The sequence below is a fragment of the Aplosporella prunicola genome, assembly GCF_010093885.1.
Source record: "Aplosporella prunicola CBS 121167 unplaced genomic scaffold K452scaffold_18, whole genome shotgun sequence".
Classification (NCBI taxonomy): Eukaryota; Fungi; Ascomycota; class Dothideomycetes; order Botryosphaeriales; family Aplosporellaceae; genus Aplosporella; species Aplosporella prunicola.
Window position 1 is genome coordinate 223,019 of NW_022983546.1, and position 21,427 is coordinate 244,445.

General features: G+C 58.4%; 8 protein-coding genes across 8 annotated transcripts; 4 read left to right on the plus strand and 4 right to left on the minus strand.

Annotated features, from left to right (window-relative positions):
* Positions 1-851: 851 nt before the first annotated feature.
* K452DRAFT_274367 (uncharacterized protein) lies at positions 852-3,642 on the plus strand (the record flags this gene model as incomplete). Its single annotated transcript, XM_033539190.1, has 3 exons — positions 852-1,382; positions 2,520-3,299; positions 3,601-3,642. Exons 1-3 carry the CDS (start codon positions 1,086-1,088, stop codon positions 3,640-3,642), a joined length of 1,119 nt encoding a protein of 372 aa, XP_033395582.1. The 5' UTR covers positions 852-1,085.
* Positions 3,643-4,097: 455 nt separating this feature from the next.
* Positions 4,098-5,359, minus strand: K452DRAFT_310246 (uncharacterized protein; the record flags this gene model as incomplete). Its single annotated transcript, XM_033543318.1, has 2 exons — positions 4,098-4,768; positions 4,858-5,359. 2 exons carry the CDS (start codon positions 5,357-5,359, stop codon positions 4,098-4,100), a joined length of 1,173 nt encoding a protein of 390 aa, XP_033395583.1.
* Positions 5,360-6,853: 1,494 nt separating this feature from the next.
* Positions 6,854-8,490, minus strand: K452DRAFT_231225 (glycoside hydrolase family 1 protein; the record flags this gene model as incomplete). Its single annotated transcript, XM_033537152.1, has 4 exons — positions 6,854-6,992; positions 7,046-7,631; positions 7,690-8,354; positions 8,435-8,490. The coding sequence occupies 4 exons, from the start codon at positions 8,488-8,490 to the stop codon at positions 6,854-6,856; spliced, it is 1,446 nt and encodes a 481-aa protein (XP_033395584.1).
* Positions 8,491-9,117: 627 nt separating this feature from the next.
* On the plus strand, positions 9,118-10,951 carry K452DRAFT_274376 (uncharacterized protein; the record flags this gene model as incomplete). Its single annotated transcript, XM_033539191.1, has 2 exons — positions 9,118-9,577; positions 9,644-10,951. 2 exons carry the CDS (start codon positions 9,118-9,120, stop codon positions 10,708-10,710), a joined length of 1,527 nt encoding a protein of 508 aa, XP_033395585.1. The 3' UTR covers positions 10,711-10,951.
* Positions 10,952-12,023: 1,072 nt separating this feature from the next.
* Positions 12,024-16,424, minus strand: K452DRAFT_253466 (uncharacterized protein). The gene is made up of 3 exons (XM_033538286.1): positions 13,866-16,424; positions 12,590-13,818; positions 12,024-12,528 (listed from the first exon to the last, which is right to left on the minus strand). Exons 1-3 carry the CDS (start codon positions 16,227-16,229, stop codon positions 12,363-12,365), a joined length of 3,759 nt encoding a protein of 1,252 aa, XP_033395586.1. The 5' UTR covers positions 16,230-16,424; the 3' UTR covers positions 12,024-12,362.
* Positions 16,425-16,506: 82 nt separating this feature from the next.
* K452DRAFT_253467 (uncharacterized protein) lies at positions 16,507-17,621 on the minus strand. The gene is made up of 2 exons (XM_033538287.1): positions 17,574-17,621; positions 16,507-17,522 (listed from the first exon to the last, which is right to left on the minus strand). The coding sequence occupies exons 1-2, from the start codon at positions 17,604-17,606 to the stop codon at positions 16,536-16,538; spliced, it is 1,020 nt and encodes a 339-aa protein (XP_033395587.1). The 5' UTR covers positions 17,607-17,621; the 3' UTR covers positions 16,507-16,535.
* A 473-nt stretch (positions 17,622-18,094) lies between these two features.
* Positions 18,095-19,580, plus strand: K452DRAFT_231468 (uncharacterized protein; the record flags this gene model as incomplete). The annotated part of the gene is made up of 2 exons (XM_033537167.1): positions 18,095-18,541; positions 18,594-19,580. The coding sequence occupies 2 exons, from the start codon at positions 18,095-18,097 to the stop codon at positions 19,578-19,580; spliced, it is 1,434 nt and encodes a 477-aa protein (XP_033395588.1).
* An 11-nt stretch (positions 19,581-19,591) lies between these two features.
* K452DRAFT_57161 (uncharacterized protein) lies at positions 19,592-20,118 on the plus strand. The gene has a single exon (XM_033546861.1). It carries the CDS (start codon positions 19,752-19,754, stop codon positions 20,073-20,075), a length of 324 nt encoding a protein of 107 aa, XP_033395589.1. The 5' UTR covers positions 19,592-19,751; the 3' UTR covers positions 20,076-20,118.
* Positions 20,119-21,427: the final 1,309 nt, after the last annotated feature.

Below are 21,427 nucleotides of genomic sequence, written 5' to 3' on the forward strand. Positions count from 1 at the left end.
CTCGCTCGCGTTGCACCGCTGACGGGACCCAGCCCGCCGTGCCAGCCCGGCGTGCCGGCGCCCAACGGCCAACGGCCAACGGTTAACCTTATGCGGTAGTGCTGTGCGCCACGGCCTGTGGCTGTGCGTGCGTGTGGCGACTGCTGCGTGTGTGCGTCTTTGGGGCCCCGCACGCTGCGCTGAACAACCTAGTTAACTCTACTCTACTCCAGAGGAGGTTGGTGTGGCGCTAGCCACCTAGGTGCAAGCTGCCCTTGCCTTTGCCCGCGTGTGTGCCGCGGCCAATCAGCGTGCGGGCTTGTGTGCTACGCCGTAACCTTACTCCTACTACGTAGGTGAATCCCCGCACGCTTGTGACGGCGGGCGTGGTCACGACTGACTGCTGTCTGTTCTGGGTTGAAGACGACGACGGGGAAGAAGCAGCCGTACACGCAGCGGCCTACCTACCTACACACTACACACTACTACCTTGCCTACAACGAACGACGCTCCCTCCCTCCATCATTCATCGCCATCCCCGCATACGCAAGCGTTCAAGCAAGCGTCCAGCCAAGCCACTCCTACGCCTACGCCTAGCTGTGCGACCGCCACCTACCCCACCGACACACTACATACACCCAGCAAGCAAGCAAGCAAGCATCCCATGCTCCTCCTCGGCCTGCTCTGTGCGTGCGGCGTGCTGCTTCTCAAAGCCGTCGCGCTGTCGGCTATCATACTGTACGTGCGGGACTATTGAGTTGGTGTGCGAGGAGACGAAGAAGGAGAGGAAGAGGAGGAATTGGCGGTGCTGGTGACGCGACACGATACGAGACGAGACGAGAGGGCCTACTACCTAGTTACTACTACGAATACGGAGGTAGGCAGGCAGGCAGCCAGCCAGCCAGCCCCGCAGATCGCGTCAGCGCGGCCTCCGCTTGCGACATCCGACGCGACCGACCCCCGCGATAGGCACAAAATAGCCTGAACGAACGAGCAAGCAAGCGAGCACCTAAGCTATCGCACGACGCGCACTCAACCCTAGGTAGCGTAGCTAACTCGACTCGACTCAACTCTACCTACACCAACACGCCTCACCCCACGCAACCATGGCCACCACCACGACGGCCTTCGCCTCCCCACAATCCCCCCCCTTCAGCTCCCTCCCCCACCTGCACCTCCGCGCCGCACGCTCCGCACAAACCAAACCCGCCTTCCTCTCCGCCCTGCGCACAGCACTGCTCGACGTAGGTTTCCTGTACCTAGACTACACGGGCGACGCGGTGCTGCCGGAGGCGCTGGTGCAGGACGTGGTGCGCGAGGGGATCGGCTTCTTTGACTTGCCGGAAGAGGAAAAACGCCGGATCGAGATGAAGCATCAGAAGAGCTTTTTGGGGTGGAGTCGTGTGAGTTGATTTCCTCTTTTTTTTTTTTTTTTTCGGGTCTTTTTGGGTTTTGTTTTGGTTTTTGGTTTTGGGATTGGGATTGGGATTGGGATTTGGGGGTTGGGGATTGCTTTTTCTTGGGTTTTTGGTTTTTTTGCTTTGAAGGAGGAAGTGATGCTTTTGGCGCTTTTTGGGCTTTGCTTTTTCTGGGCGTGCCACGCGTCATGGTGGTGGTGGTGGTGGTGGCTGCAGCTGCGGTTGCGGCGTTCGATGTGTTGGTTGTACCAACGCCATGAAGCCGACTATGTTCCTGCGTCAGCTCCCCTAGGTACCTACCTACCTACCTACTCAGCCAGGCAACGCAACGCGTCCGCCCGTCCTTTGTCGACACGGACAATCGCATGCACGCAACGCAACCAACCTCATAACCACAGCGAATATCAGAGAAAAAGCACACCACACCACACAGCACACCACACCACAGCAAAACCACAGCAAGCCTCATCACAGCCAAATCAAATCAAATCATTCGTTCATTCTAACAAGCAGAGGAGTGGTATCGGTATCGGTAATCTCTCGTACACACGTGTACAGAACAGTACAACAACAAACAACACAAACAGCACAAAAAACGAACGCCGCGCCGTCTATATCCGTCCGCTTTGGGATGTACAGCCTGCTCGCTCCCTCTGTTCCTTGAAACGAGGGAGGGAGGGCGGAGAGGAGGAAAGAAGGGGAACAGAGAAGGAAAGGAAGTCTATCCAGCCAGACGCCATCGCCATCGCCATCGCAAGAGCTGTAGGGGAATTCAGAAAGAAAGAAAGAAAGAAAAAAGAGAAAAGAAAGGAGCATTAAGGAAAGGAACAAGAAGGACAAAAAAGGCAAAGAACCAAAAAACCAAAAAACAGGATTAGAATAGCAGCAGCAGCAGCATACAGCATCAGTATAGCGTAGCGTAGCCATAGCATATAGCTAGGTAGATGTTGGTTGTTGTTGTTGTTGTTGTTGTTGTTGCAGCAGCAGCGCGGCGGCCCCTCCCTTCTGTCTGTCTCTTTCAAAACACAACCCCACCCCCAACCCCAACTCCAAAACAAAACAAAAACAAACACACAAACAAAAACAAAACACCTTCTAACCCCCACCCCCCCGCACTCACAGCTGGACAACGAAACGACCGCCTCCCGTCCCGACCACCGCGAGCAACTCGACCTCTCAACCCCGCACCCACTCCCGGGCCCCACCGCACCCAACTACCACAACCTGCTAGCGCCGAACCAGTGGCCCTCGGCAGAACTACTACCGCGCTTCCAGCCCGTGCTAGAAGCGTACATGGTTGCCCTAGGGCGACTCAGCAGTTTCTTCATCCAGCTGGTCGCCGAAGCGCTGGGCATGCCCCCGGACGCGTTCGCGCGCTTCTTCGACGCGGACCAGCAGCACAAGCTCAAGCTGGTGCGGTACCCGGAGGTCGGGCCCGAGGTGGCGGCCGAGGACGAGCAGGCCCGCCAGGGCGTCGGCCCGCACAAGGACAGCATGCTGGCGAGCTTCCTGCTGCAGGCGAGTGCGCAGCGCGGGCTGCAGGTGCTCAACGCAGCCGGGGCATGGGTAGACGCGCCGCCGGAGCCGGGCACGCTCGTCGTGGCGTTTGGGCAGGGCCTGGAGGCGCTGACGCAGGGCGTTGCTAAGGCGACGACCCATCGCGTCCTCTCGCCGTATGCGGGCCAGGGCGCCCGCTACAGCATCCCGTTCTTTCAGGGCGTCAGCTACGATGCCCGCTTCGAGGAGATGGAGGTGCCCGATGCGGTGCGCGCGCTCAAGCGCTGCCGGGGCGGCGAAGACGACGGCGTCGACTTTGCCTTTGTTAAGGGTAGGTGGGGCCACTTGGGCGAGGCGACGCTGGTGAACCGCGTGCGGAGCCACCCGGATGTCGGTGAGCGCTGGGTAAGTGTGTTTTTTGGTTAATCCTGTCTTGTTTCGGCGTGTTTGCTTGCCTGGCTAGACGGGCTGGACGGCTGGACGGCTGGTCGGCTGCCCTTCCCACCTTCCCCGATTGCACGCCGCACGGTTTACTTGCTTTGAATTTTTTTTTTTTTTTCTCTCTTCCACGCCAGCTCGTCGCATAATCGGGCCGAACTCGTACCATTGCAGGGCATGATCAGAGCCTGTTTTTTTTTTTTGTTACAGGCGGGCAGCAACAACCAGCCAGTGATCGGGTATGGGGGCTGACGCAGTTACTTGGTAGTACCCCGAGATTGTCGCGCGGATCCGCGGTGAGCAGCAGTAGGCAAGTTGTGGAGGAGCGAGGGGGAGATAGGGTTTGCGGCGAGTCAGACTAGGGATCCGGGGTCCGGAGCGGCGGTGACGGAGCATGCCTGGGCCGTGCCGTCGCGCGCGCGCTCATCGCATCGTCAGGGTCTTGAGGTGGTCTGGCCGGGGCGGGTTTTTTCGTTTGTTTTTTGCGAGTCAGCGGGGGGGGTTTTTTTTTTTTTTCTAACAAGATTGAAATTCTTGGCGGGCGCAATTTCCCCTTTTGCCAGTGGTGCCTTCCCGAGATTGCGGACGTTGGATTTTGCCGGTGCATGGTGCATGACGTACGCGTACGTGGGGAGCGAGCTTGGTTTGTTAGACGATTGGAAACGTGCTCATGCCAGCCTGACAGCCGAACTTCGGGCTTGCGACACCGCTCTTGTCGAACCCCAGTGTTCCGTCCCCACTTTGACGCGCGCAGTGGCACACCGTTCATTGCTCCGGCTTGACATTCGACGGGATGCTGTACATCATGTGCTGGCCCTCCATGGGCGAGCGCTGCATCATCGTCGGCATGTTTTCGCCGGCGTGGTGCGCCGACGAGGGAATGTAGCCCTGGGGCTGGGGGTATTGCGGGTACGAGGGCTGGACGGCCAGGTGGCGCTGTTCGTGGTACTGGGGCGGCGGCGGCGGGGGGTTCGAGACGGGCATGTGACTGTAGGCCATCGACTGCGGCTGGGCGTCCGACTGGTACTGCATGGGGCGGCCGTTGGGATCGAGCACGTAGCCGTAGCTCATCGAGTGCTGCACCGACTGGTCAACGGGGTGCATGCTACTTTCGGCAACGGCGACAGGAGTGTTTACGGGGTGGCCGTGGGGGCTCCAGCGCATGGCGTCGGGCGGGGCGGAGACGTCGACGGGCGGCGCCGACTCCGCTCCGCTCGAGCTGGGCGCCGGGCTGTATCCAGAGTGGGCGTGTTGGTGGGCGTGCGGGTGGTGCCAGTCGGCCTGCGAGGGCACGTTGGAGGGCGCGGCGGCCGTGACGGCGGGCATGCTGCGGGCGCCGGGAGTCGTGGCCGGGCGCGGCTGGTTGATGATCAGGGTGCGGTCGCTGGGCGAGGGGGCGCCGCTGGTGGCAAGGATTCCGCTCTCGCTAGGCAGGCCTGCGCATAAAGAGTCAGTTGTTTTTTCTTGTGTCGCGCCATCATGCATATGCTATGCTCTCCGAATCAAGTAAATCCCAACAACGTACCATTGCTCTCGGCCGCGGCAGCAGCATAGCCCGCCGAGCCCAGCGTCGCCAGCGCGTGGTTCAGGCGCTGGCGCAGCACGGCGTTCTCCTGCTCCAGCTCCTCGTTGCGCTGCAGAATCTCGCTGACGCGCCCGGTGGCGTTTGCGTTTTCGCGCGCCGTGAGCTCGGCGACGCGTCTCTCCAGGTTCTCAATGTGGTCCTTTGTGCGCTGGCGGATGGCGCGCTGGGCCTCGCGGTCGTTGGCCCGCTTGCGCTCCAGCTGGGCGGCCGTCAGCGTCGTGACGGAGCGGGTGCCGGCGCGCGACGGGCGGCGCTTGGCCCCCGGCTGCTGCTGTTGCTGGGCATTCTTCTTGCTCTCCGACTCGGACGAATGGCCCTCGTAGGTGGGCGTTGTCGTCGTCGTCGTCGTCTTGACCGACGCGATGCTGGGGTTAGGCTGATTACTCATTGAATAGCAGCTCCGGCACTCGATGGGGCTTCCCAGCTGTCTTATTGAAGTCATGGAGAGACCGCGCGGGGGGCGGCGGTGAGGAGGGAGGAGGGTGATGTAAGGCGGCAAATTATTATGTGGGGAGGGGAGAGGTGTATGGGATATACTTGTAGGAAAGTTGGCAGGCGCAAGATAAGTCTCTGCAATAACGCGAGCAGATCAGGAGAAAGACGTCGGATCCATCGCAACGCTCGCGCCAGATGGCCAGGGCCGCGAGGACTAGGGCTATATCAGGTGAGGGAAGGGAAGCTACGCCGTCGGTCGGATCGCAGCAGCGCTCTGGCGCCGGGGCGGGAGAGTTGTGAGGCTTGCCTGGCCGCCCGCTCGGTTTCCAAGACCATGGTCGCGCACACGTGCCTTGTGTATTTGCGGGGAAGGGGTTTCATCAGAGTAGACAATTTTGTTCGTCTCGAAAATTCCAACCGCCAAATGCATGCTCCACCTTTGCACCAACCTAGCAGCCACTCTAGACTGGCCAAGGGCACGTGGGCCTGCCAGCTAACAACGTTCAGGCCCGCCCGCACCAAGCCGCAAGCGGTGTCGGCGAGCCCGGTGTGCACTGTGCAGCCCGCCATCGCGGGGGCACATTGGGCGCGCCGCGGAAAATGCCTCTCTCTCTCTCTCTGTCTCTGTTACATTTCTCACCGCCGCCGATCGCTGGTCGACGACGGGCGGGAAACTTTGCCAGAACCACTACTCTGGAGAAGAAGTCGAGTCAGTAGTAGTAAACTACCTACCTACTCCATCTTCTCCCACTCCCGCCCGCCCTGCAATACGAACAACTTCTCCGCGATCTGCTGCGGCCCAACTGCTGCTCTGCTCTGCTTGCTGCTCGGTGGGGCCCGAGGCCTACGCGTCACGCCGCAAGCGGGCTCCTGCGAGCCAAGGTTAATACACAGCCGCCGTCTCTATATTCTGGGGACCGGAGCTTCTTCCGCTGCAGCTCACTGCTTCGCCAACACCCACGGCCTCCACCACCCCGAGAAACTCCCGCCCAATCCCAAGCACGAGCGTTTCAGCCTTGCCCTCCCATGCGTACAGACACACCGCTTCCGGCCGCGTCAAGCTACCCACTAGCCCGCCCAGCTTCGGCACCTGCAGAGGCGGTGCATGGGTTCCGTACTGAGCTGCAAAAGACGTCAACAGGGCACACGGCACGCCGCACCACCCTCCTCGCCCGCCCGGCTGCTCTAGCGCCTCGCCTATTAGGACGCCCTTCCAAGTATAGCCCTTCTACTTTGCCGTCAATGCTCCTCTGCCAGTGGGTATACGAACCCACCACTGGTTATTGCCTTCATTTCACACCAAACACACGCCAAGGGTGAGGTTGGAAGTTCGCTGCTGCTATCATGCCACTTTGTTCTTGACACGGCAAGCCCCATCGTCTCAGGATCGGCCACTCCATCACTTTCCGTACGCCCGTAAAGGAGGTCGTATTTCGCTTGGCCATACCCTTTTGCGCCGCAGTAGAGACGCGCCCCACGAAAAATGGCGAAAATAGCCCTCCTAGTGCTGCTTCATCAGAGCTTCAAAAATGTCCCCTATGGCCTTGGCGCTCTTCTTGGGATACCGTTTCTGTCCCCCCGTGTAGTCCACGTAACACACGCCAAATCTCGTCTCGTACCCCTCAGCCCACTCAAAGTTGCTGCAAAGTGGTCAGCCTAAACGATCGTCCGGAATCCCCCGGAACCCACTTACTCCATCAGGCTCCAAGCCATGTAGCCTCTCACGTCGACGCCGTCATGCGTGCGCGCGTCGGCCATGGCGCGGATGTAGTCGTCGAAATACTGGACTCTGAAGTCGTCTTGCAGCAGCCTGTCCAGCGGCAGCTCGTTCTCGCCCTTCAGGCTCGTCCCGTTCTCCGTCACGTAGATTGCCGGCCGTCCATAGCGATCGCTGATCCACTTCAGTAGTTTCCTGAAACCCAGCCCGTTTGGTCTGAGCCACGGGCTCTGCGTCTCGGGGCCGATGTTCTCCCCAGCCTTGCTCTCGAACGTGCACTCGAGATTCCCCAGGAAGTCTTCGGGGGCGGGCTCCGAGTCAACGTGCTTGACATAGTTGGCCGTATAGTGGTTCATGCCGTAAAAGTCATTGCTTCCCTTGACGAGGGCGGCTTCTTCCGGAGAGAACTCCGGCAGCCGCTCCTTGAGCTGCTTGCGCATGCTGTCCGGGTATTTTCCGAAGTAGACGGGGTCGGCGAACCACGAGATGGAGAACTCGTGCTTGCGCTGGGCAGCGTCGACGTCTCGCGGATCCTCGGGATCCCAGGGGTACATGTAATCACCTGCAGGGCGGAGTTGAGCGAGAAGCGCGCGCGATCTGGAGCCCAATGAGTTGCTTACCGTTTAGGGTAATGCCAATCTGTCCACCGGTCTTTTGCTTGAACTCCTCCCTGAAGATCTTGACTGCATGAGCGTGCGCGAGCAGCAGGTTGTGCCCCACGATCCACGGCTCGCGGCTGCTGTCCCCCGCGGCGCTCTTGCTGCGATCGCTTGACCGGCCCGGCGCGAAGTAGCCCGTGCTGTAGCCTAGAATGGAGCTGCACCAGGGCTCGTTGAAGGTGACATAGTACTTGACACGGGTGCCCATGGCGGCAAAGACGACGCGGGCGTAATGGGCATAGTCCTGCACGAACTCGTCCTTGTTGAGCAGGCCGCCGTAGCGCTTGTCCAGGTTGTCGGGCAGATCCCAGTGGTAGAGGGTGACCATGGGCTCGATGCCGGCGGCGATCAAGTCGTCGACGAACTGGACGTAATGGCGCAGGCCGGGCTCGTTGACGGGGTCGTTGCGGCCGCCCAGCGGGATGATGCGCGACCATGACAGCGAGAAGCGGTACGCCTTTGCGCGGCACTCGGTGAGCAGGGCAATGTCCTCGGCGCCGCGGTGGTACGAGTCGCAGGCGACGTCGCCATTGGTGCCGTCGGCGATCTTGCCTGGCTGCCGGCAGAAGGTGTCCCAGATGCTGTCGGCGCGGCCGTCGTCGTGCGGCGCGCCCTCGATCTGGTAGCTATATTGGGGAGCAGGGCGGTTTCAGCGTTCACTGCACACATGGCTGCATCGCTACTCGCCCGTGGATACGAGACTGACCTGGCAGTGGCGAAGCCCCAGAGAAAGTCGGCGGGCAGTTTGGATTCGGGCTGCATGGTGACGGTGGGTGAGAGGCGGAATTGGTCACGGTCAAGGCAATTGAGGGAGTGAAGGCAGGTTTTGAGGCTTCAGTCACAGCAGACAAGACGTTGATATAAGCACCAGCTGCTTCGCCGCGCTCCACTTCTTTGCTTTCCCGTACAGACACGGAGCGTGCCCCGCCGACGCCGTACATACCGGAAGGCCGAATGGTTAAAGAGAAGCAATCCCCTCACCTGTCACGGCGGGCAGCTGATGGACCAGAGCAGCGACGAGCAGCGAGAGAGGTGTTTGGCCAGGCGGTCGATGGAGTCGCGGCCCGTCACCGCCGTCCCTCTTGCCTGCAGGTCGTGCCTGCCCCGCACTTACCTACTACACCCGCAGTTCAGCCGCCCTTGCCGTTTCCGGTACCGCATCCTCCCGCCAGACCGCCGCCCCTCATTCTCCCCGCTGTCGTCGACAACACTGCAACGCTGTGACGCCGTGGAACGCGCGCCTTGGGTATAAATCATGTAGCATCAGGGGGTTCCATTTCCTCTTCTCCCTAAGTCATCACCACTTCCACCATCCCTCTGTTTCTCCGTTTTCTCTCTATTAATCTTAATCGCCGCCAACTACGTCTACCCCGCCATAAGCTACCTATAATGCTCTCCGCAACGCGGCACGCCTGCCGCCTCGAGCGCGCCGCCCCTTTCCGGCGCCACGGTACGCGCACCCTTGCGACAGCGGCGCCGCAGAAACGCGCCGGCGACATCTCAGACGCCTTCGTATCGCTGAGCGGCCAGGACCATAAGCCCCTGGAGCCCCGCTTCGCCGATCTTAAGCGCCGTCTTATTGCGGGCCGCGAGGATGCCGTGCGCGACTCTTGGGTCCGCCTGCTCACCGATCTGCGCCAAGAGATCCCGCTTATCGTCGAGCTGGGGAGCAAGGCTGTGCCGGAGGTGCGCTTTGAGGATATTGTCGCGGGCAAGGTGGATAAGCGCTTTGTGGATGAACATAAGAAGCGCGGTGTTGCTATTGTGAGGGGCGTGGTGGACGAGCAGGTGGCGTTGGGCTGGAAGGAGGATTTAAAGCAGTATATCAGGGACAATCCGCAGACCAAAGGTGCGTCTACTCCCCCGTCTGATGACGCTTCCTGGTCTCAAAGTTGACGCAATGCTCCATTCTCAGCGTTCCCAAAGGACAATCCGCAGGTTTTCGAGCTGTACTGGTCGAGAGCCCAGATGCAGGCTCGCACACACCCCAACATGCTCAAGACGCAGCAATACCTGATGTCGCACTGGCATACGAAAAACCCCGCTGCGCCCATCTCGACCGCGCACCCAATCGCGTACGCAGACCGCCTGCGCATGCGCCTCCCAGGCGACGCCAAATTCGCCCTCGGCCCGCACGTCGACGGCGGCAGCTGCGAGCGGTGGGAGGAGAACGGCTACGGCCGCGGCCACGTCTACGACAGCATCTGGGACGGGCGATGGGAGGACTTCGACCCATGGGAGAGCAGCTGCCGGCTCGACGTGCAGAGCGACCTGTACGCGGGCGTCGGCGCCTGCTCCATGTTCCGCATGTTCCAGGGGTGGCTGAGCATGAGCGAGACGGGGCCCTTCGAAGGGACGCTGCTGGTCAACCCGCTCCTCGCAAAAGCAACCGCCTACTACCTGCTGCGGCCGTTCTTTGCGCCCAAGCGTGGCCCCTCCGCAACAAACACAAACATCACAGACGCCGCGTTCCTGCACCCGGATAACTGGGCCCTAGAGCCCGAGCCTTCCTCCGCCCTACAAGGCGCCTACCCCGGCCACGGCCAAGAGCTCTCCCCCGCCCTGCACCCCCACCTCTTCCTCCCCCGCACCATGGTTCACGTGCCGCGCGTCCGGCCCGGCGACTACGTCGCCTGGCACTGCGACACGATCCACGCGGTGGACGCGACGCACGCGGGCGCCGCCGACAGCTCGGTGCTGTATATCCCGGCGTGTCCGCTCACGGCATCGAATGCGCGGTTCTTGGCGAGGCAGCGCGACGCGTTTTTGGCTGGCACCCCGTGTCCGGATTTTGGGGGTGGGGTGGGCGAGAGCGGGCATAGGGGCCGTTTGGAAGGGGAGGAGGTGCGCAGGTTTGCGGGTGTGGAGGGCGCGAGGGCGTTGGGGCTGGAGAGGTGGGGCGGTGCTGCTGGGGCTGGGGCGTTGTTGGAGGGGCAGCGGAGGGTGCTGGAGGTGGCGGATCAGGCGTTGGGGTTTAGTTGAGGGGGGGTGCTGTTGGGATTGCGTTTAGAAGTGAGGTTTGTAATGAGAATGGTTGCTGGGGAAGACATGATGTGTGTGTAGATGTTGTGTATAGGTATATGTTTAAGTGTATGTACAATAAAGTACAGTACACACATATCCCTCCATCCACCCATTCATCCTCCCTTCCTCACCTCCTCTCCTCCCTACCAAGCCAAAGCCCTCATATACGATAACGCCTAGAACCTATTCCCATATCCACACCTTCCACGCGCCCCTCGCACCTTCCATCGCTTCCTATACTGCCTAGGTAGGTATAGTCATCGCACGCACGTCCTGAGCTTAGTGGTAGGGGGGTAGGGTATATAAACGCTACTACTAGCTAACTACCCTACACCAACACCTCCTTCAAACTTAAAGCTCTACAAAAGCAACAAAAGGACGCCTTCCTCTTACTCTCAGCAGTAATTCCAGACCAGACTCTACAAGGCCTAACTACCTAACACACACACGCACGCACACACACCCCATACCCGCTTCGCTCAATTTACCATTCCTAGAATAGGGTAGCGAATGAAGACAGCGCCTAGAATAGAATAGAAAGATAGGTATAATGAATGTCTAGATAGGTAAAGTTATAAAGCTAAAGCTAACTATAAGTACTGATTAATGTGTTAGTAATAGCGTGTATAGTTATCGTAGCTAGGACGCAGGTAGTGATGAAGAGCAAACCCAGCAAAACATTAAAAATCGGGTATAGTATCAGTACCGTACCGCAGCAGCAGCGGCAGCAGCAGCAATGCGATCGATGTGCCTGTTGATTGATGTTTAGAAATTAATGGCCCGTTAGGGTTATCGTATGTATGTATGAGTGGCCGTACGTAGACGCCATACGCCCGAGCTGTGACATACCTCGCCGGAGGCCGTGATCAGTAGCAGAGGATGATGCGTGTAAGGAGGCAGCGACAGCGGCAGCGGTGGGCGAAAAGGAAGGAAACCACCGTACCGTATGTACCACGCCCCACGCAGTCGTTGACCATAGCATCTACATACCTAAGACACGAGACGAGCACAGCCCGGTCCCGCGCAAACATCAAGTACCACAGACGACGGGGGTGGGGCACAGGCATTCAGCAGCAGAAGCCGCAGCAGAGCACGCGGCAATCTCGATTGCGCTCATACTTCATTCATACTGATACACGTACGATTTCAATCTTTTCAGAGCCCGCACTTCAAGCCATCCATCCCATCACCGACCGCATCGATGCCTCCCCACGCGATCGACTCATAAACTCATGTTTCCTTTTCCTCACCAGCAGCAGCATCATCTCACTCCCCCCCCCCCCTCAAAAGCAGCACCCGCACCCCTCCTTCCCAAGCCAACACAATAAACGCCGTGCAGATGCTCAAGGCATAAACGTAGACCAAAGCGCACCACTATGCGCAGAACGAAAAGCGAAAGATTAGTAGGTAATACCCATCTTCGCGCGAGGAGAAAGAAGCTGGATAAAATTGGTAGGGTTTTTTTAGAAAAAGAAGAAAAATAAAAAGGAAAGCGTGTATGTGAGAGATGATGAATCGGCAAATGAGGAGGAATTACCAGCTACGAGTGTTGAGCCGGATGTCCCTTTTAGGAGCGCCTATTTCGCGTAATATCAATTTTGTTCCAACGTTTATTGCCGCACGGTGTACCCACTCCGCTTCGTGTACATGCGCGTTGCGATGTTCATGCTGGCCAGTTCCTGGAACAGCAGCTTCGCCGCGTACGGGATGTGGATCTGCGCAATCTTGGTCTTGTTCTTGCACGGCCGGCACTCAAACTGGTTGCGCTTGAGGTTTCTGCTTGTGCATTAGCAATGCTTCGAATCTTTGGGGTTAATGGTGGAGAAGGAAGACTTACGCAACTGGAGTCATGAGACCGCAAATCTCGCAAATGTGCACGCGGTACGCGTCCGAGACCTCGAACAGCCTCTCCTTCAAGAAAGCGCTAGCGCCGTGGGAAATCATGCAATCACGTTCCATTTCTCCGAAACGGAGGCCACCATCACGAGCACGACCTTCGACGGGTTGGCGCGTCAGAATCTGCACTGGTCCACGAGCACGGGCGTGGATCTTGTCATCGACCATGTGGCGCAGACGCTGATAGTAGGTCGGGCCTAAGAAGACTTGTGCAACCATCTTCTTGCCCGTGTGGCCGTTGTACATGACTTCGAAACCACGGCTCTGGTAGCCGTGCTCACGCAGCAGCTGAGAGACGTTGGTGACGGTGACGTCGGTGAAGGGGGTCGCATCACCCTCGTAGCCACGAAGAGCGCCGACCTTGGAGAGCAGACACTCGATCAAGTGAGCAATGGTCATACGAGAGGGGATGGCGTGCGGGTTGATGATGAGATCAGGGACGAGACCCTCGCGCGTGAAAGGCATGTCCTCCATACGGTAGGTGATACCGATCGTACCCTTTTGGCCGTGACGAGAGGCGAACTTGTCACCAATTTGAGGAATCTTGGTAGTACGCGTCCGGACCTTGACAAATTTCATGTTGTCACCGTTGGTGGTGACAATGACCTGGTCCACAATACCGTTCTCGGTGCTACGCAAGGGAGTAGACACATCGCGCTTGCTGTGGGACTTGGTCCTTTGGCCAAGCTCTTCGGCATCCGGCGCAATGGGCGCGGTCTTGCCGATGATGATGTCTTCACCCGACACACGTACACCGGGGCAGACAATGCCGTCCTCGTCCAGCTTGTCGTACGTGCCATGCTTCAGCCTCATGACTTCGCTTCGCCTAGGCTTCTCGAACTGCTCGACCAGCGCCATACCGACCTTCTTCTCTTGGTCGGTGTACGAGCGGTAGAACAAACTACGGAACAAGCCACGATCGATACTGCTCTGGTTCATAATGACGGAATCTTCTTGGTTGTAACCAGAGTAACAAGCGATGGCGACAATGGCGTTTTGTCCGGCAGGCAGCTCACGGAACTTGAGATACTCCATAGACCGGGTCGTCGCGAGAGGCTTTTGCGGGTAGTAGAGAGTGTTGACCATGGTATCCATGCGCAACTCGTAGTTGGTCAGACAGACACCCATGGCTTGCTTACCCATGGCAGATTGATACGTGTTACGGGGAGACTGCTGTTGTTAGTAAAGTAAGCAGACAGGAACAACAAATGACATACCTGGTTGTGGTCGGGGAACGGAATGATACTAGCACAGATACCGAGGATCATACTGGGATGGATCTCACAGTGCGTGTAGGTCTTGATCGACTTGCTTGGCTCAGGCTTGACACGCTTGTGGGGATCCCAGTTCTCGTCATCTTCCTCCTCCTTTGGTTGACCGGTCCGGATTCTGTGGTGCTCCTCCAGATCCTCTGGCGTCATGACGATCATGGCCGTTTCTTCCTCCTCGGCATCCATGTATTCGACTACACCAGAGCGCAGCAGTCCGTTCCATCCAAACCTCGCAGTCTCGCGTTCCTCGTCATCCATGCCGGAAATATCAACATCCCTGTCATTGACGAGTTTGATGATGTGCTCCCTGTTCAGAGTAAGGTTGCCCTTGTTAGGACTCTTCGGGTCGTCATCAACAACGAACAGCGGCCTCTGCACGCGCCCAGCATCCGTGAAGATTTTGAATTCACGGTCACGGACATCTCGGATCAAACTCATTTCCGGAGACAGGGTGCCGTCTCTGCGCAGGCTGCGAACAACCGACACGAGCTGCGTGGGGTCGCGGTGCACACCGACCCAGACACCGTTGATGAAAATCTTGGTGGCATTAGGGGTGACGGCAGGATCAAACTCTTCTAGAAGCTCCATGTTCCGCTGGGTCATGAAGTCTGCAATGGGAGTGACGTCGCTACCGACAGTGACATTGCACATAAGTGACAAGTTCTTGACCAGACCACAGGCCTGTCCTTCTGGCGTCTCGGCCGGGCAGACCAGCCCCCAATGGGTGTTGTGCAACTGGCGAGGTTTGGCGATCTTACCGTCACGGCCAATTGGGGTGTTCGTGCGCCGAAGATGCGACAACGTGGATGAGTAGGTATATCTGTTCAGCACCTGAGACACTCCAGCCTTGCTTGCGGCGGCCTTCTTCTGGTCACCCCAGTTTCCGGTGGCGAGCGAGTACTTGAGACCGTTCGTGACCGTACCCTGCTTCACTGCAGACTGCAGGGAGAAAGCACGGCCACTCTCAACACACTTCTTCAAGTAGGCGTAGATATCCCTGGACAACTTCAGGAATAGAGACCGGAAAAGATTGGCCATAAGAGGTCCAGCAAGGTCGAGCCGCTTCTTTCCAAAGTGGTCACGGTCATCCTCGTCGCGTCTTCCGAGGTAGCACAGCATCAAACGATGGATCATGTAGCCCAGGAAAAAGGCTTTCCTGGTCTCGCTGCCTTCCTGCTGCGAGATGTGGGGCAAGAATTCCTTCTGCATGATGTCGCGAGCAAACTTCAGACGCTCCCGTTGCGTGCCGCCGATGTTTTGACCACGCTTGGCGATGTAGTCCAGGGCAGCCATCCTCTCTTGAACTAAGAAGGCTTCCTCAATGCTAGGCCGGATCTGCTCCAACAATTGACTGTCCGACTTGTCAAAGCAGATGTGACTGAAGATGTCTTCATCGGAAACTACGCCCAACGCACGGAAGACGATAGCGATAGGGACCTTGTCCTTAATGTAAGGGAGCGCGGCGGTCAGAACCGGACCCGAGTTATCCTTCATGAGCTGCGGCTTTTCCCAGAGCGACAGAGTGAACGAAGACAGCAGACGAGAACCCTTCTCCACGGCACTGCGTATTTCAGCAATCCAAGGAGTGGGGCTCTGCTTCTTCCGGAATACCTGAACAATGTTGGCGGCACTGCGCTCCTGAGCAATGAGGACCTTCTCGGAGCCGTTGATGACAAAATAACCACCCTGGTCGTAGGGACATTCGTTGTGGGCGTAGAGTTGCTCGTCGCTCAGATTGCGCAGGCCACAAACGTAGGACTTCAGCATGACCGGAAGCTTGCCAAAGAAAACCATTTCCGTATCTGTCGCCGTCTCACTCTGCCACACCAATTCAGTCGCACCTGACGGCGCACCTTCCTCATCGTCTTCACCGGCCCCAACGTGACGCTCACGGGCAACCGAAGTTCTGCTGCTCATCTCGCTGATCATGGCCGAAGAATAGGTCAAGTTCCGCAAGCGGGCCTCGTGCGGGTAGAGGTCTCTGGTGATACCATCGGCGTCCGTCAGCGACGGCCGAGCCATCTTGACGGAGCCAAAGTTGACCTCATATCTCCTCTTGATGACCGGGTCTATGTCGCCCTCATCGACCGACGGCGTGTGGTCAAGGGTGATGGAACCCATGCTCTCAACCACGTTCGGGAGCGTCGTCCGGACAAACTCATCGTAAGACTCGATCTGCTGCGACACCAGGCCCTTGGTCTCGAAGAAGGCGGAAATGACCGTCCAGCAGTCCTCGGAGGTGATGATGGCCTCATCATCATCGAAGTCGTCCATGCCCGTCGCGTCGTATCCATTATCGTAGTCGTCCATGTTGACGGCGAGCTCCCAGCGAAGGGACCGCGGGGTGTGTTAATAAGGTGAAGCTGTCTGTCGGCAAGGGCGCGTGGCTGAACTAAAAGCTGGCGGCGAATGGGTGACGATGGTAAGACAGGCGAGCCCAGACAAAGGACACTGCGGGTGTGCGCGACAGCAGCGCGGGAGAAAGAGGGGCGGCGAGGGTGGGTGGTTTGGTTGTTGAAAGGCGACGGCCCTCACAAAGCGGCTGCGCTTTCGAGATGCGGCGACGGCAACTGCCGAGGCCGCCTTGGCCACCCTTGTGTCACTACCTACTCCTACCTACATTCTGCTCCGTCCTTCTTGCGGCACTTTAACAACCACCTTTCCCCAGCTGTTCCGCCCTCCCAGAGCAGCCAGCGCCGCAGGCACGCTCTCCAGCCCGACAAACTCCTTGTCCGTGAAGCAGGTGCCCTTGAACTTGCCCGCCTCCATCAACTCGAACAGCCCGGCCCACACCTTCTCGACCGTTTCCGGCTCATGCGTCGCGTACATGCCCCAGTGAAGCCCAACCACACTGACGTTCTTGAGTAAGATGCGATTCGTCGCCATCTTCTCAATGTCCCCAGCAGCGAAGCCAATAACCAGAAGCCGTCCATTCCACGCCGTGCACTTCATCGACTGAGCAATCAGACCCACGGGATCGTACACAATGTCTACGCCCCTGCCCTTCGGCGTCAACTTTTTGACTTGCTCGGGCCAGTCTTTCTGTCTGTAGTCGACCGTGTGGTCTGCGCCAAATGCTCGTGCAACCTCCGCTTTGTGCGGGGTGCCAGCCGTCGCGACCACCGTGGCGCCGAACGCTTTTGCTATCTGCACAGCTGCAAGGCCCACGCCGCCAGCCGCTGCATGGACAAGAACCCAATCGCCTTTCTTTATATTGGCGCGCGTGACTAGGGCAGCATAGCTGGTAGGTGCCGTGACGAAGAGGCCTGCTGCGTCGAAGAAGCCCCAGCCCTTGGGCACTGGCCGAAGTCTTTCCTCCTCAGCCGCAACCTTGGTGGCATAACCACCCTGCGCAGCTCCAAATACCTTATCGCCGATTCTGTACTTGGGCGTACGGTTCCCTGGTAAGGCCGTGGGCGTTTTAATAACGACGCCCGAGAATTCGGAGCCGGCGACCCAAGGCAGCGGTGGCTGGTGCTGGTACTTTCCTTGGATCTGCAGAAGGTCGAAGAAGTTGCAAGCAGATGCGTGAATGGCAATCAGATACTGGTCGGGCTTGGGCTCCGGGTCGGGAAGGTCGGCGACGCCGAGCTCGGCGGGTCCCTGCGATGGGTGTGAGAGACGGATGCGGTGGGAGGGCGCTTGCTGACATACCTTGACATACTGCGAGACTTGAATTCCGCGCATTGTGATTGCGTAGCGATTCTGATGCAGAGGGCGCAGCGGGCGTTTACATATGGTGACCCCCGCAATGCAGCAACATACCGAGGTCCAATCACACAAATGACGCCCCGTCCAGCGAGATAGGGAAGGACACAAGCAGTCTCTATAGAACACTCACTGCCTAGCCACAAACCTTAGTCCTAGATAGCAGTGAAAGAATTTTAGAGAACGTATATGTACATACTATAAACGTACTCGGTACAAGCATTATGATCTCTTTAGGCGATGTCGGTGACTGACGGGCTCGTGCAAGCGCGATGATGATGGTGAAGTGGAGCCTTGCCTACAAAGCTTCCGTCACCCACACCTCTGACGCCTGACGCCTTTTAGATCCAACACCCCACCCCAACCGCTACTCATATCTGCAGATCGCTTCTACTTCGTCACACCTCTGCGCCCGTCCATCCTACACCTAAACATCCTCAACCTCTTCTCCATCACATCCGCCCACCATGGCCGACGACGCGGCCACCGCCGACGAGCACGTCACCTTCAACGTCAAGTCCTCCAGCGACGCCAAGTACACCCTCACCCTGCCCCGCACTACCACCGTAGGCGACCTGAAATCCAAGCTCTCCTCCGCCGAATATGCCGACACGCCCGTCGAGCGCCAGCGCCTGATCTATTCCGGCCGTGTGCTCAAGGACCACGACACTCTCGACAGCACTAAGATCAAGGATGGCAACACGATACATTTGGTCAAGAGCGCTGCCAGCAACGTGCGCCAGAACCCCGCGAACCAGGGTGGCAGTGTGCCGCAAGGCACCGGTGCCGCCGGCAACGTTCCCCAGAACTTCGCCACCGGCACTGGCAACGACCCTCTGGCCGGTCTGACCGGCGCGCGCTACGCCGGCCTCATGGGCCTCCCCGGTGCGGGCTCCTTTGGCCCTGACGGTGGTGTGAGTACTTGTTTGCGCTTAACATCAGAGATAGATATCTAACAACTTCCAGATGGGCGCGCCCCCAGACCCCGACCAACTTCTCCGCCAGCTCGAAGACCCAAATACTCTTCAGCTCATGACTGAGGCCATGAACAACCCGACGGTCATCCAGCATATGCGCAACAGCCCCATGTTCCGCAACAACCCCATGATGCAGCAGATGCTTGACAACCCCGCCTTCCGCCGCATGCTGACGGATCCGGAGCTCATCCGCCAGCAAATGCAAATGGCACGCTCCATGGGAGGCATGGGCGGCATGGGTGGTATGGGTGGTATGGGCGATATGGGCGGACTTGGTGGCATGGGCGGCAACACCGCGTTCCCCGCACCCGGCATCACCAACACGACACCCGGCCAAGAACAGAACAACAACACGACGACGACGACCGGTGGCGCCACAACAGGCACGCCCATCCAGCCCAACACGACGGGCCCGACGTCGCCGCCACCAAACCCCTTCGCCATGTTCGGCGCTCCTCCGGGCGGCGCCGCCGGAGCAGACGCAGGCGCGAACCCCTTCGCGGCGCTGTTCAACCCGCCCGGCGCGGGCCAGGACAACACGGCCGGCGGCGAGGGGCGGAACAACCAGGCGAACGCGAATCCGTTCGGAGGGCTGTTTGGCGGGGCACCGGGCGCGGGTAACCCGCTCATGCAGAACGCGATGCAGAACATGATGCAGAACCCGGAGGCGATGCGGGCGGCGATGCAAATGCTGGGGATGGGCGGGGGCGAGGGCGGCCTCGGCGGAGGAGCGGGCGCTGACGCCGGCGCTGGCGCAGGCGCCGCAGCAAACCCGTTTGCTGGCCTCTTCGGCGGGTTTCCCCCGGCTGCGGCCGCGCCCGCGGATAACAGGCCGCCGGAGGAGCGCTACGCGGAGCAGCTGAGACAGCTGAATGACATGGGGTTCTTTGAGTTCGAGCGCAATATCCAGGCGTTGCGGCGGAGCGGGGGCAGCGTGCAGGGCGCAGTCGAGTACCTGCTTAGCGGGAACCCTTGAGGGGAATGAGGGCGAGTGAGTGAGCGAGCGAGTGAATGAGTGACTGTCTGTGTCTGTGGCAACGCTACAAACAGCAGTGACAGTGACGTAGAGGGAGGATCGTGGAGGGAAAAGCATCGACGAGTTAATACCTACACCTACCTACCTAACTACCTACCTACCTGTGGCGATATGCTCGCCGCGTGCTTCTGGCTCTTGGCTTGCCTTGCCCTGCCCTGCCCTGTCCTGCCTATCCCATCAGCTCCCATCCCATCCCATCCTATCCCATCGCGCGCACACACACTTTTGGTACAGAATGCAAAGGGGGAGAGAAAAGAGGGTCGGTTAGTAGGTAGCGTAGCGCTGCTGCTGCCCGCTGCAGTCGGCCACGCAGTAGTCAGCCACGGTGCTCGGCGCATCTTTCTCCATGTCTCGTTCGATCGCTCTCTCTCTCTCTGTTACGCTGACAGCGAGCTGGGATGGGATGGGCTACACGGGTTAAGCATAGCTGGGTAGTTAGGTGGCAATGGCAATGGAAATGAGATATGATAATCGTGCATTTAGGTATGGCTCGCTGCTGCTGTGCGCTTGCTTGCTTTGTCTGGCTGGTTGTGGTGGTTGTGGGCACTTACGCTTGCTCACTCACCTATTCACTCACTCAGTAGTTGCTGGGGGGAGGGGAGGGGCACTCGTTCCGCAAGCTTAAACGCAATGTCCCTGGTTTCGTGGGTCAAGTGGCGCTCGACTTATAGCATGGCAGTCACGGTTTCGGAGGCTGTGTTTGCCGCTTTTGTGGGAGTGCAGGAGGCGGGAATTGATCGGTGGGTTTCTGGCTTAATGGGGGCGCACGTATAAAGGCGAAGCGGCTTGAATTGGGTTCCTTGACGGTGCTATTGACTGGATGGGCTAGATGACTGGCACTCAACTAAATCACGCCCTAGGGGCGCAGAATATGGAATGAGCTATCGACGGGGGAATGTACTCAAGAATTAAGAGATACGAAAGTGGCTATGTATGTCGCTGTGTGGTTGGTGGTGTCGAGCAGAACCGGTGCTGAGGGGTGACGGCTAGGAGTGCTGCCGTATGGGGGCCATCAGAACTGGGATGTTGCTCGTTCAGTTGTACTGAGTGAGCGATAGTCTAGAGTCTAGATATTTTGGCAAGGAGGCCCTCTCCAGCCTCAGTGTGACTAAGCCCATCGAACATGCTCGTCCTGCGTGTATCAGCCCTTAGTTGACACTCTAGTGATTATGAAATCTAAATCATGGGTCTGAACGATGGATAGTCTTGGGCAGGCTGTACGTTTTCTTTGTGACTTGTGGAAGACAGCAGCGGTTGAACGGGTTTGATGATACAGCAGTGAGTGGCATGTGGGTGGGGCGTGGGTATGATTCTTCCACCTTTCGCCCTCAAAACCCTTCTGGCACAAGGCCCCCAATGCAATGGTCGCACCATGGCCTTGGTGTTGCCGCTACGAATAAATTCCCGAAAGTGGACCTCTGCATTACCTTCATATATATCACGCCAAACGAAAGGCAAAGCAGAAGAAGAGGCTTATTGACTGGGGCAGCGTCTTTGGACAGGTTGTGAGAGGGATAAATCACTGAATATGTCTGGATTGGCCGATTGGGGGGAAGCGTTGCCAGTGTGCTCTGTTCAAGGTCACTGATGATGATACGTTTACTTTTTGCTGCTCTCGGGAAATAGGATTTCGAGTTATTTAATATTTCATGCCGCATAAGGTGGCCGATATGGATAGCATCCTCTCTCGTAGCAAGACTAGCCTTTACCCTCACCGAAACCCGGCTGCGGACTGTCGCTGACGAGTCGAACGGATAGATACCAGTCTGGAGGCCATGGCCTCACCA